Here is a 20,434-nt window from a genome sequence, read left to right on the forward strand (position 1 = left end):
TGGGCAAAGCATTGTTGAAGTGGCCTCTTGCTGTATCAATAACATTTATGAAGCCAATATCCTCTTCTCTATGACTGCCAACACCATCAGTTTCCACCACTTTATAACCAGCGATAGCCACCTCTGGAGGACCAGGAAAACTTTCTGCCATCTCTTTAGCGTTTGAAGAATCTTCTATAAGCTTTGATATCCATTCCATGCTCCACTCCTCCATCTCTTTAGGACCTGTAGAATCTTCACTAGGCTTTGGTAACAATTCAATGTTCATCTCTTTAGCACTTGTAGAATCTTCTGTAGGATATGGTAGCAATTCAGTGTTCACCTCCATATTCATACCCATCCTGTTGGCAATGGTCCAATCATCTAAAACCTTCGGTAGCACTTCAACTCCCACCTCAGAATTATAAGATAAAGGAGCAGTAGGATTTTCCAGCTTCAAACGCTTCGGCAAAGGTTGCATGGCTCTGAACTACCATATGTGGGCTGGCCAGAGTCTCCACTACCTCCTTCTACATGTTCAAAGTCAGGATGGAATGTATCGACGACAGCACTATACCCAACAGTGTTGCAAATGTCACATCTAGCATCATGACAGCCGTCATAATGGGATGCAAGTGAGAAGAATTTGGTGCATCTACAGGCATATCGACAGCAGACGGTCGAATGCAAATAGTTCGCAAAACAAGCCGGAGCGTCATTCCCCGAAACTGCCGCTGAATTCTTGTACTGGATATAAGCAAGTAAAAGCTTCCGTTGGATAGCTCGATTCAACCGATTATTACCATCTGCCTGTGATTCTTGTAAAGGAAGCGGAGGAAGATAACCATGACTCGCAGCTTGTTCATTTACGGGACAAAATGATTGATTCTGTCCGGCCAAAGGAACTCTAGCATCAGCCACGGATGCGTCATAATATGTCGAATTCGACATTCTCGATCCCACGCGAAGCCATCTATTAGGAACCATCTCACCCCCAACTTACAGCCCTAGTATCTATTAGGAACCATCTCACCCCCAACTTACAGCCCTAGTCGGAGTACTCCTGATTTCAAATCAGAATTCTAAGCAAAAGGATATTACAAAAAGTATTAGATATTCATTCATGTTATCATAAAAATGGTAATTAGATGAAAGTAAAAACAATGAAACCCTAATTAACTTAAAGCATAAAGAAATTTGCACAAAACCTTAAAAATGTCATTTAGGGTTTCAAATGACGGCGGAGTAAGAACATGGCAGAAATCAAATATAAAAGTGAAACAGATAACTCAAAATCTCATTACTCAATTAGAAATCTTCAAGTTAAGTTTAGTGTTTCAAAGATTACCTTCTTTATGAGATAAGAGAAAATAGGAGAGTGAAATATGAGTTAATTGAATCAAATTTAGTAGTTTATGATTTTATGTTAGAATTTGGGGTCATATTTTCTCATTTAATATTTATTTATATTTTATGACGTTACTTTTGTAATTATAATTTTTGAATAAATAAATTTTATATAACTAAATAATAATTTAAATGTTTTATATAATAATTTCAAAAGAAGAAGTTTATATTTAATAATTAAAAATGGTCGATCATTTCTCATTTGGTAAAAGAGTAACGGAGAGGATCTCAATCCATAAAAGAATTCAAGTTTTAGAAACGGTAGTCATTTAAATTATTGGTTCCAATCCAATTGATCGGTTCGTTTCTAATTAAATTAATCATTTAAAAGTCATAAAAAATTTAAAAAATAGAGAAATTTAATTCAATCGATTTTTAGTCTAACTTAATGAGTTTCAAACAGTTCATTCAAAATCCGATTCAAATATATATTGGTCAGTTCATCTCGTAACAAGTATATTATATTTGTAGTATATAAAATTTTATTAAAGCAATAAATCTCAAAATTATACATGAACTTTGGTCTAATGTGCAATTAAAGGAAAGTATGAATATTAATTTTAAAATGAAATATTTTGTATACTTTCAAAAGAAATTTAAATAGTATGTAAAAAATATTATAAGTATTATTTTGTTAATTATCTATTTAAAATATTATTTTAATTACAAATTTAAAAATATTTATTATTTCATTTTTACTATATATCATTAATTTCGTTTAAGGATAAATTAGTCACTTTATATGTATTCCTTATCTATTCTTTAATAGCATTCTAATCAACCAAACAATGCATCAGTATTTTTTACAAAATTAGCCTGTAATGACTATTAAAAGAATAGGCCTTACAGCCAACCGGACAATTGAATAGTTTTGCCGTGTTGAATAAGGTAGGAATAGCTATCTTATTCATGTAAACCAAATTTTGTAAACATTATCGAATCGAACTCAAACTTAGAGTTGAATTTGATTACCCAATTGAATGGGTAATTTAGATCCTAAGTCACTAAACAACAATTTTCATGTAGGTCGCAATACTTTAATTCATAAATTATATCATTGGAATTTCATACATATTCAACCTCTTTTTAATGGGAAAAATCCGAATTATTTAATGGAATTGGCATTAGTGACTTAATTTGTTCCTAATATATTATTTAATTATGTAAAAGGTTTAATACCCATCTGAAATTTGTGACCTCAAATGTAGAACCACATTATTGAATTAACGTCCAAATCACCAATTTAATTATAAAACCACAAAAATATATATCATTTTTAATAAAATGATTGAAAATTATAAATTCAAAATTACAAAAGTCATGTTATGTGATTTTTTTTTTTGTCTTTGACACTTACTATATTAGACTTTGAAAATGATACATTATTTAAAACTTAATAAGAATAGAGACGATGTATAAATATATCGAAATTTATATATCAACAACGTGCCCGAGCCAAAAAAAACATACAACCCAATGTAAGAGAAAACTCGATCCAACCCGAATCTGAACTCGACCCAACCCAACCCAACCCAAATTAGCCATTTATGGTTTAAGCACTGAGCACGAAAATGACCCAAACCGAAATGACTCGAACCAATGTGAAGACAAAATAACCTGACCTCAAAAACTTGATTGCCAAACTAAAATGACCCACACCCAACCCAAATAGATCATTTATGGTTAAGGCCTAAACCCGAAAATGACCTAAACCAAAAGCCGATTTGATCTGACCCAGATTAACTCGATCCAAAACCAAACCAACCAGCTCGATCAACACTCGAATGTGTAGTCACAAGATCATTACACTTTAAGGATAAAACCCTAACTTTATAAAAAATATGCAAGAAACAAATAGCACAAGGTTAAACATTCATAGGAGTTTCAAAATTTCATCATAAATCACACATAATCAATGTTCTAAGTTCTAACAGTCACTCGAAATTTAAATTCGAATTTTTCGATGTTAGAGATATCAAAATAGAAACAATAGTCAAGCAGTTGCCAGAGGGTCGAAACTCGCTAACACGATGCCTTATTTATGGAAACGGATAATAAGTAAGGAGAGTTTGTTCAGAAAACACCTCCATCTATGGAAGGGAAGTCATCAAAGCTCCAAAAACCCATTTCGTTTCCGCCATCCTGAGTTGCATCTCCATTAAGGAAGTCATCGATCGAAACATCCCAGTTCTCATCAATAAATGGTGTCTGAAAGTAGTTCACATGATTGTCCATAGCTAATAGCTCATCGGATAAACTCTTTACCATATTGTCTCCTCCAGTAGGCATGACATTATTCGAGCTTGGTTTCAACTTCTTTGTAGGGTTTGCGTTGTCCAGAAACTCGTGGACCTCTAGAGTTGGTCCAAGAGAAGATGATATTTCAGGAGTCTTGGCACCCTGTTCACCCCAGACAAGGTCGGAACTGTCGAAGTTGTTACTTCCCTGGTCTGAGTTAAAATACGAAGCGCTATTCTCAGGTTCAGCAAAGGGTTTTAACCCATCATCTACAGCAGCTCTAACAGGGTCTGCATATGCAAACTGATCCATTAGTGACTTCTCTTCTATGAAACCCATGGTATCATAATAGCCCTGCTCATGTTTGTTTGAGTAACTGAAATCTGGGTTGAGACTTGATTGAACAGAACTCAAATTTGACCCAGAAAGAGGTTTCTGGGAATTCATTTTAGCAGCATTCTTTGGAGAGGTACGTGGAGTCTCATCAGGGAAGTTCACCTTTGCTTTCTTACCCCGAATTCTAAGTGCCTCAGCATCATAAGCTCGTGCAGCTTCCTCAGCGGTATTAAAAGTTCCAAGCCACACCCTAACCCCTTTCCTTGGATCACGGATCTCAGCAGCCCATTTACCCCATGGACGCTGGCGAATTCCGCGATACTGGTTCTTCCTCTTTCTTTTTGCAGATTTCTCAGCTTGACCATTGAATTCCACAGATTTTATGGAGTTTGAACCTTCAATATATATATTTAAAAAATCATTATATAACATTAAAACAATGAAAATGTATAAACCACTAAATCACTTTCACCAAGCAATAAAAGAAAATTTATCAATTTCACCATTTGGACATTAGAAAACATGACCCTTCTAAGCTATGTTACTCAGACACAAGTGCAAGTGTATGATTTAGGTATGTGTTCAACACAGATATGGTTAGGTTTTTCTAAATTTATCTACGTATTTAAAGCAACCTTAACAGATCAGATCCCTATTCAAAAAAGTGAATAACCGGAGCAAACTTATTATGATTTCAAATATCAATAGACAAAAAGGAAAGTAGAAATATAAGAACCATACTGATTAAAAGTTAATCTTAACAAATTGTATGTAACAGGAAAGATCCTTTTAAGCTATGTTACTTGGACGCAAGTGTCCCATTTAGGTATGTGTTCAACACAGATATGGTTAGGTTTTTCTAAATTTATCCATGTAAATTGAAGCATCCTTAAAAGATCAGATCCTTACATCCAAATGTTGAACATGAGTACTTCAAAAAAGTGAATAATCGGAGCATCATAGACTCTACGTATTATGGTTTCAAACATCAATAGACAAAAGGAAAGCAGAAATATAAGAACCATACTGACTAAAAGTTAATTTGAACAAATTTGTACGTGACCTGAAAGATTCCAAACAAATAATTTACACAAAATGATGTCAAAAAGGATTGAACAACATAAATTACAATTCCCTATATTAAATTCTCAAGGAAAGATGAAAAGAGAAACAAATGATCGTAACATAAAAATATGCATTGATGCACCTAAAAATGATCATGAGTGCTTACCTATAAATCAGATCATATGTGCTTAACTATGTTACACGAGACTCCCCGTTTTCCACGAGTAATACATATTCAGACTCCGGTTACACAACTCTCCAATAATATGAAAAAGCTTCAAAAAAATTATGCATAGGCGTGACTCGACACTCACCCGAGTTTTTGTTCGAGTAACATAGATGCTTACATAAAAGCTCAACATTATTAGTTACTACAGATCATTACTTGTCTTTTTTTCTAGACAATTTCCAGCTAATAATCAAATCTTTAAGGGCATGAGGGACATTATCAAATAAATAAAAGCATATAAATAGAGCAGGAAAAGGAAATGAAAAAGAAGAAGCAAAAGCTTATATATTTACAACTGAAAAAGAATCCATTGTTTTTAAAGAAAATATTAGTAAAATTTAAGAATATTAGTCAATGCATTCAAAAGGCCTAGTTCAATCTTCAAACAATAAAACAATCCAGGTAAATTTAAGAATTATTCAACAAAATTAAAAAGAAGTAAAATTCATGTAATCCAATATTACCCAATGACCTAACCCAAATAAACCTTCAAAGTTTTCCTGGAAAGTTCACAATAAATTAACTAATTTTGACCCCAAAATTTACATATTTTGCAAAAAAAGGAATAAATTATTAGTGTCATTATTAATATTTTACCATGATAAACAGCAGTAGCCGATGATCTAACACATATGAACCTTCAAAAATTTTCTCCAAAATCAAAGAGAAGAAAAATCGCAATAAATTTAATTTTAACCCAGAAAGTCACATTTTTTGCAAAAACAAAAGGGATAAATTATTAGTATTATTAATAATATTTTTACCATGAGAAACAGCAGGAGAGGGTTTCTCTGTAGCAGAGAAAGCAAAGGACTTAACATCAGCCAAAACATCATCAACATCATCATCGAAGTCATCGACATCAGAATCCTCATCCTTAAACACCTGAAAATCAGCCTCGAAGTCATCTTCAAAGCCGACCGCCGGCTTCTTCGAGTGCTTTCTACCCGACCGCTTTTTAGAGCCGGATTTTTTCAGATCCGGCCACAAATAATTCGCCGTCACCAGTCGCGACCGCGCAGGCGGAATGAAATCGGAGATAATCGCACCTCCACACATGGCGAATTGGATTTAAAGTATGGGATTTACGAGATTTTTTAGAGAAATTTAGAGGGCAAAATTAATTTTTTTCTTAATTGCAAATTTTTCTTTTGGTGATTGGTTTTTGTAGGCGGTGAAACTGAAACGAGGGTATTATTATTATTATTATTATTATAGGGGTTTTAGAGTGGGTTGGTGGCCGCAATGGCCGTAAAAATCGCTGATTTTGTTTGTTATCATGTGGTTTTATTGCGCTTTCAATCCCTCTATTTTTTTCATACTTTTAAAACTGTTTTTTCTCTTGGGTAAACTACATAAGTAGTCACCCAACTATGATTTGTTTCTTTTTTCTTCACCCAACAATGATAAGTTACAAAATTGTCACACGACGATTAGAAATTTTCTTTTTGGATCACCTAACTATGAAAAGTTACAATATAATCACTTAATTATTCAATTTTGTCTCTTTTGGTCACCTAATTATCTTGGGTTTTTTGGTGTTTTCATTTTTACGTTAGCCAGTTGGATGACCAAAAAAGATAAATTTGAATGGTTGAATGACCATTTTGTAACTTTTTATAGTTGGGTGATCAAAAAAGAAAAAAAATCATAGTTGGGTAATCATGTTATAACTTTTCATAATTGAGTAACATCTACTGAAGTTTATAGAATTATCATAATTATTAGAACTACTACTACTATCTATAGTGTCATAGTTTAACATATAATGATAATTAAATAATACAAATAGGTCTTTATGTTTTCATAAAGTTATTCAATTAGTTTTAGATATTCTATTCTTTCATTTTTATCAATGTTTTAGTGAATTTATTCTTCCAATGCTCTATAAGTTGTTTATAGGATTGGAAATCATATTTTGTTTATAAGTATATTTTCTTTTGCTTTTTGATTTTTTGTCTTTTATTTTTGGAAGATGATTCTTTAGAGGAAGTGTCTTATTCTTCTAACAAGGCTAATATTATGTTACTATTTCCATAATATAAAGGTCCTAAGTCTATTTTTCATTCTATATTTTTAATAATAAGAACTTGTTCTAATTTGTTATTAACTTCAGATAAGATATCTTTAGATTCGTTGTTCAAATCTAATTCGTAACTTTCCTAAATTGTTTATTTGTTGTTCTATTTTGCTTGCTTTATTATATAACTTATGAAAATATATAGAAGTAATATATATTAAACTATTAAAACCCTTACTAAGTGATGAAATATTGTTTTCATTCTTAGAGTCAATATGCATAGCATGAATGCAAATTTTATAGACAATCATTTTCTTCTATGAAATTGATTTTAGGTACCTAAATCCGTCTCATTATCTTTATATTTTCTTACTTTAAAATGCCAATAGTCTCACCCAGACATAAACAAGCTATAGTAAGACAAAATAACAAATATATGAGTTTTAAGATAAACCAATATGAAATAAAAGAACTAAAAATAAATGATAAGAACTTACAATGAATATTAATATATTATTTCTCTAAAAAATGTTATACTGACGCTCTGATACTAATTACAGTGGATACGGAGACAATAGATAGTTATACAATTAAAGAAAGAAACTAGTAGATAGTAAGGGAAATGTTTTTACAAAGTAGGGGAGGATGGTGGATGAGAAGTAACTTGGAGAAAATTTTCTAAAACTAACTTCGATGCCTTTCTTAGGCTTCATTTCTTTCTATTTATAGGAGAAATTCTTAACTTTGTTTATTTTCTTTGAATCTCGTAAAGTTTTTTCTGATAAGGATCATATCTCTTCATTGATTTGATGATTTCTTTTTATCTTGATGTGATTGCTTTCACGTTGCTTCCTTTTTTGTCTGGACATAGATCTGGTTACTTTCTCACGTTACTTCCTTTTTTTAATTCTTGAAATTTGATATTGATCAAATCAATCTCTCTTAATAAATAAGGTAATTTAATCATTGCCAATTTTAAAAGTGAGAAATACAAACAATAATTCACAAAGTTTAGTTTTTTCGTCGATTTATCCCACTTTGGGTTGGTATAATAACAAGTTTAATATTCAATGTTTACAAATTCTATCATTTTCATCATGACTCTAGAAATTTCAACAAATGTAGTGCTCATTAGATACCAACAAATTTAGAATCAAGATCAAATTGATGAATATGCAAATGTTTAGAGTTAAATTTTAAAAATTAAGACAAACTTAACAAAATATTTAAACATTGCCGATCGAAAGCAAGATAAATTGACAAAGAGGTGAACACCATGAATAATTATCCTTAATAGCTCACTTTTGAAATTGAAAATAGATTAATATATGAATAATTATTTTGAAAAATATTTGAGCCTAATCCAACATGATTAATACATTATCAATTTAACCAATGAAATTAAAGGGATTATATAAGTTATGAGCTCTAAACTTGACAATTAAATTAAGTCTATTTTATTGTACAATATTCAAACAATCAAACCAATAGTTGAATTGATCAGACTTGATCAATTTAACTACTATATCAACAATAATAAAATAAATAATTAAACTTTTAAAAATAAAAATATTATTAAACCGATTACTAGTTTTTGTCATAATTTTTATTTTTATCAATGTCATATAGATTTCAATTCAATTGGTTCAACCCCTTTGTCTGAATTAATATACTAGTTGATTCAGATGATCCGACCAACCAATCTAATCATGTTCCAAAAACACTCTACACATCATCAAATATTGATAGAATGCAAATCCAAAAACAAAAACGAATCTCCTTGCCAAATTTAAGTACCAAAGTGAACAAAAAGAACACAAATACGAAAGTAAACCTAGTTGACAAATTCAAAACAAAAAATTATATTATCCGTAAATTAACAATTAAAAATTTTATAAACGAATTCAACATTGGTTTTTTGTTTCAATTTTCGTTTTCGGGTTCAATCCCATTGTTCTTAACCCAACCAATTCAATTCCAACAACAGCGCATAATAGATGATTACACTACAAACAATGCTTGTGCTTTACCTTTTCATTGAGCTTTAATTTTTCATTCATTCCATGTAATAAAAAATGGCAATCTTTGCATTCTTCAAAATGTTGTGTATATACACACACACATATATATAAATATAGTTTATTTTTTCCTAAACCAGATGCATGTCATGCAAACTAAGTGATCAAATCGGATTGAAACGAATTTTATAGCATTAAAACACAACACTCTCACTTACTGCATATGGACCTAAACCGTAAGGAGCTTCGTCTGCAATTCGACACTATAAATATAGCTGAATAAGCTCATCGCTAACGACAGAAGGAGTAAGCACACCTAAATCTGTAAAGAGTAGAGTCAGATATTGAGGAGGCGTGTAATCTCGAGCAGATTTTTCGACCTCGACCTTTGATGGAATAGGTACCCCGAAATCAATAGTGCGCAAGGCAGGACCCATATCCTTTTGGTCCAACGGATAAAGTCGGGCAAACTGCAAAAGAAAATAATCAATTCGATATTTGATTCCTTCTTAGGTTTGTTGTCTATATGTAATTTCCTAGTTCAGGTGCTGCCGAGAAAACAAGAAAAAGAAATGAAGCTTTGATTACCTTGTAGCTTTCGGCGGCCACATAAACGGGTTTATTCATGCTATGTGAGACCAACGCAATCTGGTATGTTCCCATCATATTTATAATACCCCCACTTTCAACAACTCCATCAGCTCCAACAAGTACCATGTCTACCTCGTCCATTGTATATGCCACAGCCGAGTCTATTAGAAGCTTTACGGGAACATCAAGCTTGGCCAGCTCATTAGATAAGCGTAATCCTGTTCTGTCGGGCCTTCCTTCTGCATTGATAGCATGGATAAAAGGTAAGACGGACTATTACATAATCGCATCATAAACATATGCAAAAAAGCTGACTCCTTTTACAATGACAGCACATTTGACTTAGTCCTGAGGTATGTAGAAAGTCAAACCTGTGCAGAAAACTCGAAAGTGTTTCTTGTTTTCCGCGGCTGTCTTCAATACTTCTAGGACAACTCTAGAGAAACCGTGTACCAAAATGGTACAACCATCGAATATAAAATCTTGACTTAGCATTGCAATAATCCGACGTGCCTGCAAATTTTTGGCAATAATGTCTTCTGGACAGGAATGATCGAAGTATAATTTATGTGAACAACATGGCAATGAAGGGTAAAAGTATCATGAAAGCCTTTATACTAGGAGTAAGATTGCATTTTGCCTCTACTAAAAATATCAGCAAATTAATCCTCATACATTAGACCAAATAGCAAACTGGTCTTTCTATTTTACTGTTAAAAACTGATCCCTATACGTCAAAATGAGGTACATGTAGCATGCCACGTGCAATTGTTTGGTTATTCCGTTAATTACACCAGTTTTTAACAGCAGAAATGGATAAAATTTTTAATAGCAAGGACCGGTTTGCTCTTTAATCTAACATACATGGACTAATTTGCTCATTGTTTGAGTAAAGGGGGCAAAATGCAATCCGGTTCCTAATAGAGGAACCTTCATGGTACTTTTACCAGTAATGAAGTGGTTAGCCACGATTATTTGAAATACCTTGTAAGATATTTCCCCAAACTTCTCTGCACGTTCAATCAACCGATACCTAGCTGAATTAAAGTCCTCATACTCTAAAGCTGATGTTCGAGTCACATATCGCATGAAGAGATCGCAACCTGCTGTCAAAGAGATTGAGGTCGCGTCCCATGCCTGGAAAGCAAACATCGGGTGAGCAGTGATGCAAACGAAGATACATTTAAACATCAAACTAAATGAAAATGGTTAGCAGATGGCAATTTAAATTTCTCAAGATTAAGTCAGGCAAAAACCGAGCACAATTTGACATTAACTGGGGTAACTTCTACATGTTACCCTCTAACATGCAATGGCAACGGATAAGGACAAAGCATCCTTGTATATTTATCATGCCACCCAATCTTTTCGCTCAAAACCATTATATCATCTTGCCAAGCACCTAATAACTTATCCTTTAAACATTTCAGACATGTTTTCTCATAAATAAACAAATGCTAAACATATAGAAGTAACATAAAAGGATTGCATTCAGGCTCCATCTTTTACGAGTTACATGAACGTTCTTTTGACAAAAAGCATAATATACATATCAAACCAGACTGAAAAACTGAAGCTTATTGCCAATGACTTATGATCCCAGACACCTAAGGACAAGTATGGCTTTATATCAGGATACCTAAGCAATTTATAAACATACTTTCAATAAACAATGTCCACGGGAAACTCAAGAACAAACTCAGAATATGTACTGCAAAAAGCAGCACTATTAGGTTTCTACAATCATAAAGGCATTAGCATTTAATCACATCAATGTCCTCCATAGCAATACCATCAACATTAGACAAGGGAAATTAACTTCTGCCTTTACAGAGCAGCGATGAGTGAAAATTGTTCGCCGGTTATTATGTACAATTACATAGAAATCATCATTGGAACTCTCATATAGTTTAGCTTGAACACGACTCGTGTGAGTAACTTAAAACCACGATGCTCCAAATCTTTACTTTTTCCTGAAATACATGTTTCTGAGACATATTCAGAAATGGGGAATACCATCCTCCAAAGACACAGGAAATCTTGGAAATTTTTTGAAGTATCTGTGTTGGACACATATTCATATCTTACAAGTACAGTAAATCAAAGTACCAAAACATGTTCGAACAACCACAGAGTAGAATAAGCTGTTATATAAAAAAACAGATTAAAAACTGAAACAATCAAGACTAGAGCCGACTAAACGGACTAAAACTCACTAATGGCAACAGCACATGGTTGCTTGGAGAACCGCCCATATAATACGCATTATGGGTCTCGAATCTGGCACTTAGGACATAGGACCTCCGCCTTTGCCAATTGTGCCAGGGCCTCATTAGCTTTAGTAAGCCGGTACTTAAATACACATGATTCTATAAAGATACAAATGTATCCCCATTGAAAATGAACTAACATGTGCTACTAAAAGATCAATAGAAGTATGATAAATGAAATAAATTTTAGTATTTCACTAAGTTTCACAGTATAATCTATCAGTCACCATCAAAGCAATGAAAAATTACTAACATAAAAGGCAAATATTCGGAAAAAAAAAAGCAAAATAAAAAACTAAATGGCTCACTTTAAGCGAATCAGAAGCCTTTTTAAGCTCAATTTCAAGTTCCATCATGGTAGTAGCTTGGCTAGCCCTAATAACAGCAGCGAGAGCGCGAATAGCCGCCACAGCCTCCGCCAAATCCGGCTGTTTCCTCCAGCTATTGAACTCATCAATGACGCTAAAAGTCTTATTATCCCCACCAGTTCCTCCACCAGTCGGAGCGACTCTTCCGTCACTTCCCGACGAGACATCGTCGTTGGTCTGGAGGCTAACGGCAGCCTGGGCCTGGGACAGCCAATCGCTCGTTACGACGGCGTGGTGGGCGGCGCGGGTCTGGTAATAGGCGGAAATGTCAGGTTTAGGGTTTTGGAGAGAATCGGCCATGGAAGGAGGTGGAGATGAGAGCAAGAGCGATTCAGGATTTGGGGGATAGCTGGTGTTTTGCTCTTGCTGTCTGTCGAGAATAAAAGAAGCAGATCTCCACCACATTTAATGAATTTTTTTTATGTGATTCGAGTGTCACTTTCTCGGGAAAAATATTAAGGAATGTGAAGGAAAATAACAAAGGCAAGGTTCCTTGTTTAGCGCTAACAGAGAGAGATTAAGATTATAAATAATGAAATTAATAATTAATTAATCGAAATCAGGCTCTCATATTTATGGCAATAAATAATTAATTATATGTACCAAAGAAAATATTTATATATTTCTAAAAAATAAAATAATTATATAATATGATTATTACATAGCTTAGATTTTAATTTTTTAATTATAAAAATATAAAATAATCAAGATTGTGAAATCATATTGGAATATATATATTAATTTAATTTTTTATATTTATATGCTAAAATTTTACTACAAAATTTGAATATATTAAAAATTTTAAAATAAATAATAATTTTATATATTAAGAATAATTAAAAAATTATTTATAATATTTATTTCCATAAATAAATTTTCATTAAATTATGGGCCTGTATTAATTTAAATATGCTACCTAGAATTATTTGTAAAAATCTTGTAATATATATAATATAAGTATAATTTGATTCTTGGTTGAGTTTTAACTCAATTAGCGGTAAAATTATCATCGAGACCTTATATATTTTTATTCAAAATTTTGATAATTTAGTCATTGTACGTTAGATCAAATAACAAACTAATCATTTCTGTTAAAATTTTTATCTATTTCTACTATTTAAAATTGGTGTGGTTGATAGAACAACTAGACAAATACATGTGGCACACCACGTATATCTCACTCTAAGTTCCGATGTACAATGACTGTTTTTTAACAGGATGACTAATTTACTCTTTAATTTAACGTATATGAATTAATTTACCCATTTTTTGAGGGAAAAAAATACAATTAGACTCCCAATAAAATAACATCTATAGTACTTTTAACTCAATTAGTATTATAATATTGTTATTGTTGTTCCGTAGTGCTAAGAGTTGTTAGTGTCTAAAGTGTCATATGTTCAAAGTCAATAAACCACTCAATGGGTTAGTATTATCTACAAGTTGACCCGAGGCTTTCTCCTGACTCTAATGAAAGATTGAGTATCTAAAAGTATCATATGTGACGTAGGTTCACAAAACGGGAGCACTTCATCGAATCAGACAATGCATGTTGCATGACCACCTACCAAAAAAAATATAAACATCTGCACTTAATAGAGTTTGAACCCAAGCACTTAAATGGCATCAATAACATCTATGGTACCACTTTATCAAAGCCTATCAAGCACAACTTCTCATGTTCCTTTGATAGGTGACCACGTGCCTCACACAAGATTCGATTTGGTGACGTACTCCCATTCTATGAACTTGTCCCAAGTGACATTTCTAAAATCTTAAACTCTCATCAAGGTCGGAAGAGAAAATCTCAGTTCAACCTAAGAACAATACCAACCTATTGATGAGTTGGTGAACACCAAACAAATAACACTTCAAAAGACTTATTCGAAAGGAGTTGATTTTTCCTAACAATTATAGCCCTAGAACAATAAATTAACATCTAAAAATTATTTTATGAAATTAACCCATAAGAAAAATAATAAATAAATAAATATGGATAAACTACAAAAATAGTCACTTTTGTTAAACTATAAAAATAGTTACTTTTGTTTGTCTCAGATTACATTTTAGTCACTTATGTTTGAAATGTTACGTTTTAGTCACTTACATTATCGTTTTGTTACGAAGTGGTCACTTTACCGTTAAGCTCTGTTACCTCCCTAATAGCGGTCCTACCTGGCAGTCTAAATGAGTTTTAAATGTCAATTTAGACGCCCTGTGTGACAGTTCAAATTAAATTTATTTAATTAAAAATCTATTTTCATCCGAGCAAGACATCCAAGTTGGCAACCCATTTGGACTGCCACGTAGTATTGTCATTAGGAAAGTAACAGAGTTTAATGTTAGAGTGACTACAACAAAACGATAATGTAAATGACTAAAATATAATATGAAGCAAACAAAAGTAACTATTCTTTTAATTTACCTAAATAAAAATACACATTGGAGTGATCTAAATTCTAAATTAATTTGACAATAAATCCCATATTCTCTCAACAAAAATTTCAAACTTTGAACTTTTCAATCAAACATAAAAAAAGTAATTGCATTTTTCATTTTTTCTTTTCTCTTTTCTCTTTTTTCTTAAGAAAAATCTTTTGATTTTTGGTTAAAATTAGTTTACGTTTCCCTATCACTAGCATCTTACATTCTCGCCGCTTCTCTCACCAAAATTCTTTTGTGAACATTTTATCGATTTACACTTGTTCATCGAGTGTTTTTATTTCATTACAAACAAAACCCATTTTTTGTTTCTTTGTAAAATTGTTGAATCCTTTGTAAAAACAAAGAGGATCTTTTGATTCTTGTTCTTTAGCTTTTGAATATACAGATCCTTTTGATTCCATCGATTTTTAATACCCCAATACCCAAATAAACAACACTCTTCCAGTCTCTACTCATCGCCATTAAATTCTTCTTCTTCTTTTCTCTTTGACATTTTATCATACATTATGAAGGCAAGATTGGTGGTGTTTCCAATTAAGGGTAAAATCTGGTGTTTTAGCAGATCCATTGATCAATCTGCATCAGCATTTAACTCTGCTAACACTCCTTCCACTGTTAAAGAACTTTGGAAGAAGATTTCATCAAATTCAAAACCCCTCAATGCCAATGCTGAGCTTCTTGTTGATTTCATTTCAAACAAGGTCCTTTTTTTTTTTTTCATTTCATGGTCTCATTAACTTTCAATCTACATTTTAATATGCTTTGATTCCATTTTTTTTCTTTAATCATAGATGAATAATGCTTGGGTTGGTTTGGAAAAGGCCCCTGAGGGTAGTTTCAAGAACAAGCTTCATGGGTATTACTTAAAAATCAAATATGATTAGTATAAATTATTGGGTTTTCTGGCCATAGTTTATTGTTGATCTTTTTTATTTTTTGTGTGTGTGTTTTTTTGGTTTTAACATATGTAGGTTTGGATTGCAGCTTTTAGCTCGAGTTAAGCCATCTGAGATTTTGTTGAAATCTATAAGTAAAGAGGTCACTAATGTTAGGATTACATACCCCCCCAGGTTATTTATTTTCTCCTTTTTTCTAAAAAATTCTATTGCTAAATGTTCTATTTTATACGTTAAATATAGTTATATTTCATAATCTTGCTAATGTTTGTATTCAAATGTTCTCTGGGATCTATATTCAAGGATAAATTCATCTTTCATTACATCTAGATTTGATAATCAGTTCCCTGGTGTAATTTTTTTAGAATAGCTATACTGTTATTGGCATAACCTATGTGCTCCGACTCGGGTATGGGTGTTAGATACGGGTCTGTTCTATATATTATTAAGTGTTCTCGTGCATTTGGAGGGTATTGGGAATTAGAATAGCTATATTGTTATTGGCATAGCCTATGTGCTCCAACTCAGCTACAGGCGTCAGATACAGGTTTTTTCTATATATTATAATTTTGTTTTGTGAATTTGGGGGGTTATATCCCTTTACCCATGTCTGAAAATGTGTTGAACAAGGGTACTTCAAGAAAAACGAAGGAGCATAGCACGTAGGGCATAACATGTTGTACATATTTTCGGCCAATATAACAGCTCATATATAGCAACGCGAATGGAAATTTTGGTACAAAATAGAATAGCTATACTGTTATTGGCATAACTTGAGTACTCAGGTACGGCCATGCCAGTTTGTTCTATATATTATAAGTGTTCTCGTGTATTTGGAGGGTTACATCCGATACCTGTGTCTGAAAACGTGTCGAATAGGGGTACTTCAAGAAAAAGGAAGGATCAAAGCACGTAGGGCATAACATGTTGTACATAAATATCTGGCCAATATAACAGCTCATAAATAGCAAATGCAAGTGGCTTTTTAATAAACAATCGTTTGCAATAATGTAGGTGGTAGTGTCTTTTCTTTTGCTTGTTTTCAATTTTGTAAAATTTCTACTTAAATTGAACTTTTGCAATACCTGAGAATGAACAATGGTAGGCATCCTTCTATGGTTTCTCCCTATGTTGAAATCTAGATGGAATTTAAGCTTCTTTTATGGAAAAATTAGCATTAAAGATCCTTGAGAATACCAGATTTCGGTTTTCAAGTGTCTGGCACTTTGGGTGATTGCTAGTTTGTTCCTAATACTTATAAGTTTTGCAGTTTAAATTCTAGGCTTGTGCGGCGAAGATTACGACATATAGCCATGAGGTAATTGTTTTACTTTCTTTCTATTTGCTTCACCAATATGCAAGAGATTAGAATAGTTTCCCGTGTGCAAACAGGTGTTTCTACACAGAAGGTTTCTATGTTTTTAAAAAATGAACATGAGAATAGTGGTCAAGGTTGTGTAACTTGGTTTATGGCATTTCCGAGGTACCACTTTGGAGTTATTGGGAATGCCCTTCTGCTAGAATCATCATGTATATCTATGGACATCGAGTGTCTCTATACAGTTTTTGCCTCAGTGGACTGTTTATTGATGTCTCGACATTTAACAATCCAATGAAAATAAAAAGATGGTTTTCGACGTTTGATGTTGTTTAATTTATGTTCATATGTTTTTTGTGTATTGTTTGAGTTCCTGCAAGCTATATAGTTCCGACTCTTCGTTTTCCAAATACATGGAAAAACTTTAGCAATAATTAAACATGCTATTTGACACTCATGCCTAAGTTTGAGTAACATAGCATGCGGTAAAAGTACACCATAGAAAGCTCATTGTGATAGGAGTCAGATTGCATTTTGCTCCTCTACTAAAAAAAAAAGCAAATTAGTCTCTATTTATTAGATCAAAAACCAAACTGGTCCTATTAAAATTTACATTCATTTTTATTGTTAAAAACTGATCTCTGTATGTTAACATGAAGTACACGTGGCACGTTACCTATAATTGTCTGGTTATTCTGTTTGCTAGACTAGCTTTTTTAACAATAAAAATGAATGTAACTTTTAACAAAAAAGATTAATTTGACGTATAGGTATTAATTTGCTCATTTTTTAGTAAAGGGGATAAAATGCAATTTGACTCCTAGTAAAAGGGTCTCCATGGTATTTTTACCCATAGCATGCAAGAAACCAATATTATTTTTAAACGTATTGTTCTTTGATTTTCAGGGGTACTGTTATACACAGGAAATACTTTTATGGTTCAGTTACGTTGCTTCCACTGACTACTGCACTTGCTGTACGTATGTGGTTACTTTTGTTATTCCATCATTTACTGTTCAATGACCTTCCTTCTTGACCCTTTTTTTCTCATTCCGGTTTTGTCTCACATCCTTGTTTAATCTTCTTTCTCACCAGGTTCTACCTCTGCCTAACATCCCATTCTTTTGGGTCCTGTTTCGCACTTATTCACATTGGCGAGCTCTCCAGGTGAGGATTACTGTTCCTAGAGATACTTTGGGGTGGTTTAAAAGATACTGTAGTCGAGAGGTTTGTTAATGTGGATAATATTTGAAATGAACAGTTTAGCATAACCTATGTTGGCCGCCCAAGTCATTTTATTCCAACTCTTGTTTTTCTTGAAGTAATTGTGTCCAAGTATAGAGATATGACCCTACAAATGAATGAAAAACATAGAAAAAAGTTGAATACACCCATATTCAACCCTGACAGATGAGTCCGAGTATATGTAGTGCCTAACTCTGATGAGATATTTACAAACACTACTTCTCTATTGAGGTTCCTTGCCTTTTGCTTTCCACTTCTCTTAAGAGCTCGGCATGCTTGCTTAAAGTTTGGAAGAAGATCCAGTTTCGTTTCTAGGTGAACGAGGAAAAAAGGAACCAAAATAGCCCGTTCTTAGTTGTTAGTTGTTAAGCAATAAAGAATTCAGAGTTCCATAGTATGTATACCTTAGTTTTTGGTGTCAAATCTTCGAATTTAATCACCAGTTTTTGAACCTCCCACTCAGGAATGGCAAAACCTGAACTGTCCCATGGATTTAAACCGATGGAGTGGATTTTCTTTTTGAAAAGTGGATATAGGGTGAGCTGGGTCGATTTTTTCTTTTAAGCAATGAGTATGAAGTGGTTATGATAATTATTTGTCCCGCCACGCTCCACTATATAAAACTATCATTTTATCTTTGCATATATATAACTATTAAAATGGTTAAAATGTATTATCATATTATAGAAAAATTCATATATTTCATGTTTAAATATTTACTTAACTTTAAAAATATTAAAAATATCAAAGATATGTAGCAAAAATTAAATTGAAGCGAAATGGGGAGGAGCAGAGATGGATGCATTCAACATCTATGAAAATAGTAATGCCTTGCTCTATTATCATCCCTACTTCCACCTCATATACTTCGTAGGCATACAAAATAATCACCCACTCACCGTTGTTTCCCCATGCTGCAGGGAAGTGAGAAGCTCCTTGAACTAGTCTCAGATTACTCCCGAGCTCAAAACCCCTCTGCCGAGGTTTCCTTTTCCTGTTTCATGCTCTTGATGTGTGAATGTTTCCCATTTTATATGGGAGAATAACATTGTTTATGATTGTGCTGATTAGATGATGGAGGCATCGAAGGAATTGGAGGAGCTTCTTCGCAAAGGATATGAAAATGGCAGCGTTAATGAAAAGGCTATTTCAGATATATGCATCCAGTTTAAGTTGAATAAGATCGATGTTTTGAAGTGGAGAGATTTAGTGTAATTTCACTCATTTCTTCTTCTTGTTATCCATTTGGAATATTTCATTAATTGCAATTTAATATTCTTTTTGCCTAATACTCTAATCTAGTAATATTGTATCAGTGTAAAAATTAAAATAAATTTACGTAATAATGCTAATTGTTGTATCTATGAAGAAAAACATTCGGCAAAATATATATTGATAATGATGGTATTGAATTGAAACTAATACAATTATACATCTTTCTTAATAGTCTGTGATGATAAATCATTAAAATAAATTTCCATTTCAACTTTAACTTTAACTGTGTTTCATAGTTATTTTAATTTTATACTTAAAATAAAATATAAGTAGGTAAGCAATTACTTAAAATAAAATATAAGATTTTAAAAAATATTATATTCATCATTCATCAAACCATCCAAATTAATATCAAACATTATATTAATAATATAAAACATTACATAAAAAATTAAAATTAAAATTAAATCATTTTAGAAAATTAATATTTACTTTTATCAAATAGTAAAATTATATTCAATACTTAAATCTGCTAGTTTACCAATAATTTTTAATATAAATTCAACAATTATAAAATTTAACAGTAAAACTCATTTTTATGAAATAAATTATATTATCTTAACGATGTTTTTATCTATATTCCTAATGAAAGAACATAAATTCAAACATTAAAAACGCAAATCATAGAACCAATTTTATCTTTTCCTATATGAAGAAAGTACACACAACGGAATTTAAACTTCAAATACTGATTTTATAAATACCTACGTTGTCATTTTAACTAAATAATTCAT

General features: G+C 32.3%; 3 protein-coding genes across 5 annotated transcripts; 1 reads left to right on the forward strand and 2 right to left on the reverse strand.

Moving 5' to 3' along the window:
• Positions 1-3,241: 3,241 nt before the first annotated feature.
• On the reverse strand, positions 3,242-6,451 carry LOC105772948 (ethylene-responsive transcription factor RAP2-12). The gene is made up of 2 exons (XM_012594473.2): positions 6,019-6,451; positions 3,242-4,355 (listed from the first exon to the last, which is right to left on the reverse strand). The coding sequence occupies exons 1-2, from the start codon at positions 6,311-6,313 to the stop codon at positions 3,460-3,462; spliced, it is 1,191 nt and encodes a 396-aa protein (XP_012449927.1). The 5' UTR covers positions 6,314-6,451; the 3' UTR covers positions 3,242-3,459.
• Positions 6,452-9,340: 2,889 nt separating this feature from the next.
• LOC105773910 (uncharacterized) lies at positions 9,341-13,024 on the reverse strand. Its single transcript, XM_012596108.2, has 5 exons — positions 12,462-13,024; positions 10,868-11,020; positions 10,255-10,396; positions 9,881-10,122; positions 9,341-9,762 (listed from the first exon to the last, which is right to left on the reverse strand). Exons 1-5 carry the CDS (start codon positions 12,924-12,926, stop codon positions 9,556-9,558), a joined length of 1,209 nt encoding a protein of 402 aa, XP_012451562.1. The 5' UTR covers positions 12,927-13,024; the 3' UTR covers positions 9,341-9,555.
• Positions 13,025-15,035: 2,011 nt separating this feature from the next.
• LOC105774256 (uncharacterized protein C23H3.12c) lies at positions 15,036-19,839 on the forward strand. 3 transcript variants are annotated; one of them, XM_012596679.2, is made up of 8 exons: positions 15,041-15,667; positions 15,758-15,822; positions 15,938-16,036; positions 17,133-17,180; positions 18,087-18,156; positions 18,276-18,347; positions 19,346-19,408; positions 19,497-19,832. In XM_012596679.2, the coding sequence occupies exons 1-8, from the start codon at positions 15,473-15,475 to the stop codon at positions 19,638-19,640; spliced, it is 756 nt and encodes a 251-aa protein (XP_012452133.1). In that variant the 5' UTR covers positions 15,041-15,472; the 3' UTR covers positions 19,641-19,832. The 3 variants fall into 3 exon arrangements, with proteins under 3 accessions (XP_052487899.1, XP_012452134.1, XP_012452133.1); XM_052631939.1 differs by lacking the exons at positions 19,346-19,408; positions 19,497-19,832 and adding an exon at positions 18,889-19,169 and having other exon boundaries at positions 15,036-15,667; XM_012596680.2 differs by lacking the exon at positions 15,758-15,822 and having other exon boundaries at positions 15,037-15,667; positions 15,951-16,036; positions 19,497-19,839.
• The last annotated feature ends 595 nt before the right edge of the window (positions 19,840-20,434 follow it).

The sequence above is a fragment of the Gossypium raimondii genome, chromosome 6 (genome assembly GCF_025698545.1).
Source record: "Gossypium raimondii isolate GPD5lz chromosome 6, ASM2569854v1, whole genome shotgun sequence".
In the NCBI taxonomy this organism is placed as follows: domain Eukaryota; kingdom Viridiplantae; phylum Streptophyta; class Magnoliopsida; order Malvales; family Malvaceae; genus Gossypium; species Gossypium raimondii.

Bases quoted from the DNA above. Each gene is read 5' to 3' on its own strand.
- LOC105772948 (XM_012594473.2), bottom strand. From the start codon at position 6,313: ATGTGTGGAGGTGCGATTATCTCCGATTTCATTCCGCCTGCGCGGTCG. The intron at 4,356-6,018 runs GTAAAAATATTA...TATATATTGAAG, and splicing joins CTCTCCTGCTGTTTCTCATG to GTTCAAACTCCATAAAATCT.
- LOC105773910 (XM_012596108.2), bottom strand. From the start codon at position 12,926: ATGTGGTGGAGATCTGCTTCTTTTATTCTCGACAGACAGCAAGAGCAA. The intron at 11,021-12,461 runs GTGAGCCATTTA...TTTGCTTTCCAG, and splicing joins AGGCTTCTGATTCGCTTAAA to GCATGGGACGCGACCTCAAT. The intron at 9,763-9,880 runs GTAATCAAAGCT...TTTCTTTTGCAG, and splicing joins TGGCCGCCGAAAGCTACAAG to TTTGCCCGACTTTATCCGTT.
- LOC105774256 (XM_012596679.2), top strand. From the start codon at position 15,473: ATGAAGGCAAGATTGGTGGTGTTTCCAATTAAGGGTAAAATCTGGTGT. The intron at 16,037-17,132 runs GTTATTTATTTT...TAAGTTTTGCAG, and splicing joins AGGATTACATACCCCCCCAG to TTTAAATTCTAGGCTTGTGC. The intron at 18,157-18,275 runs GTACGTATGTGG...CTTTCTCACCAG, and splicing joins CACTGACTACTGCACTTGCT to GTTCTACCTCTGCCTAACAT.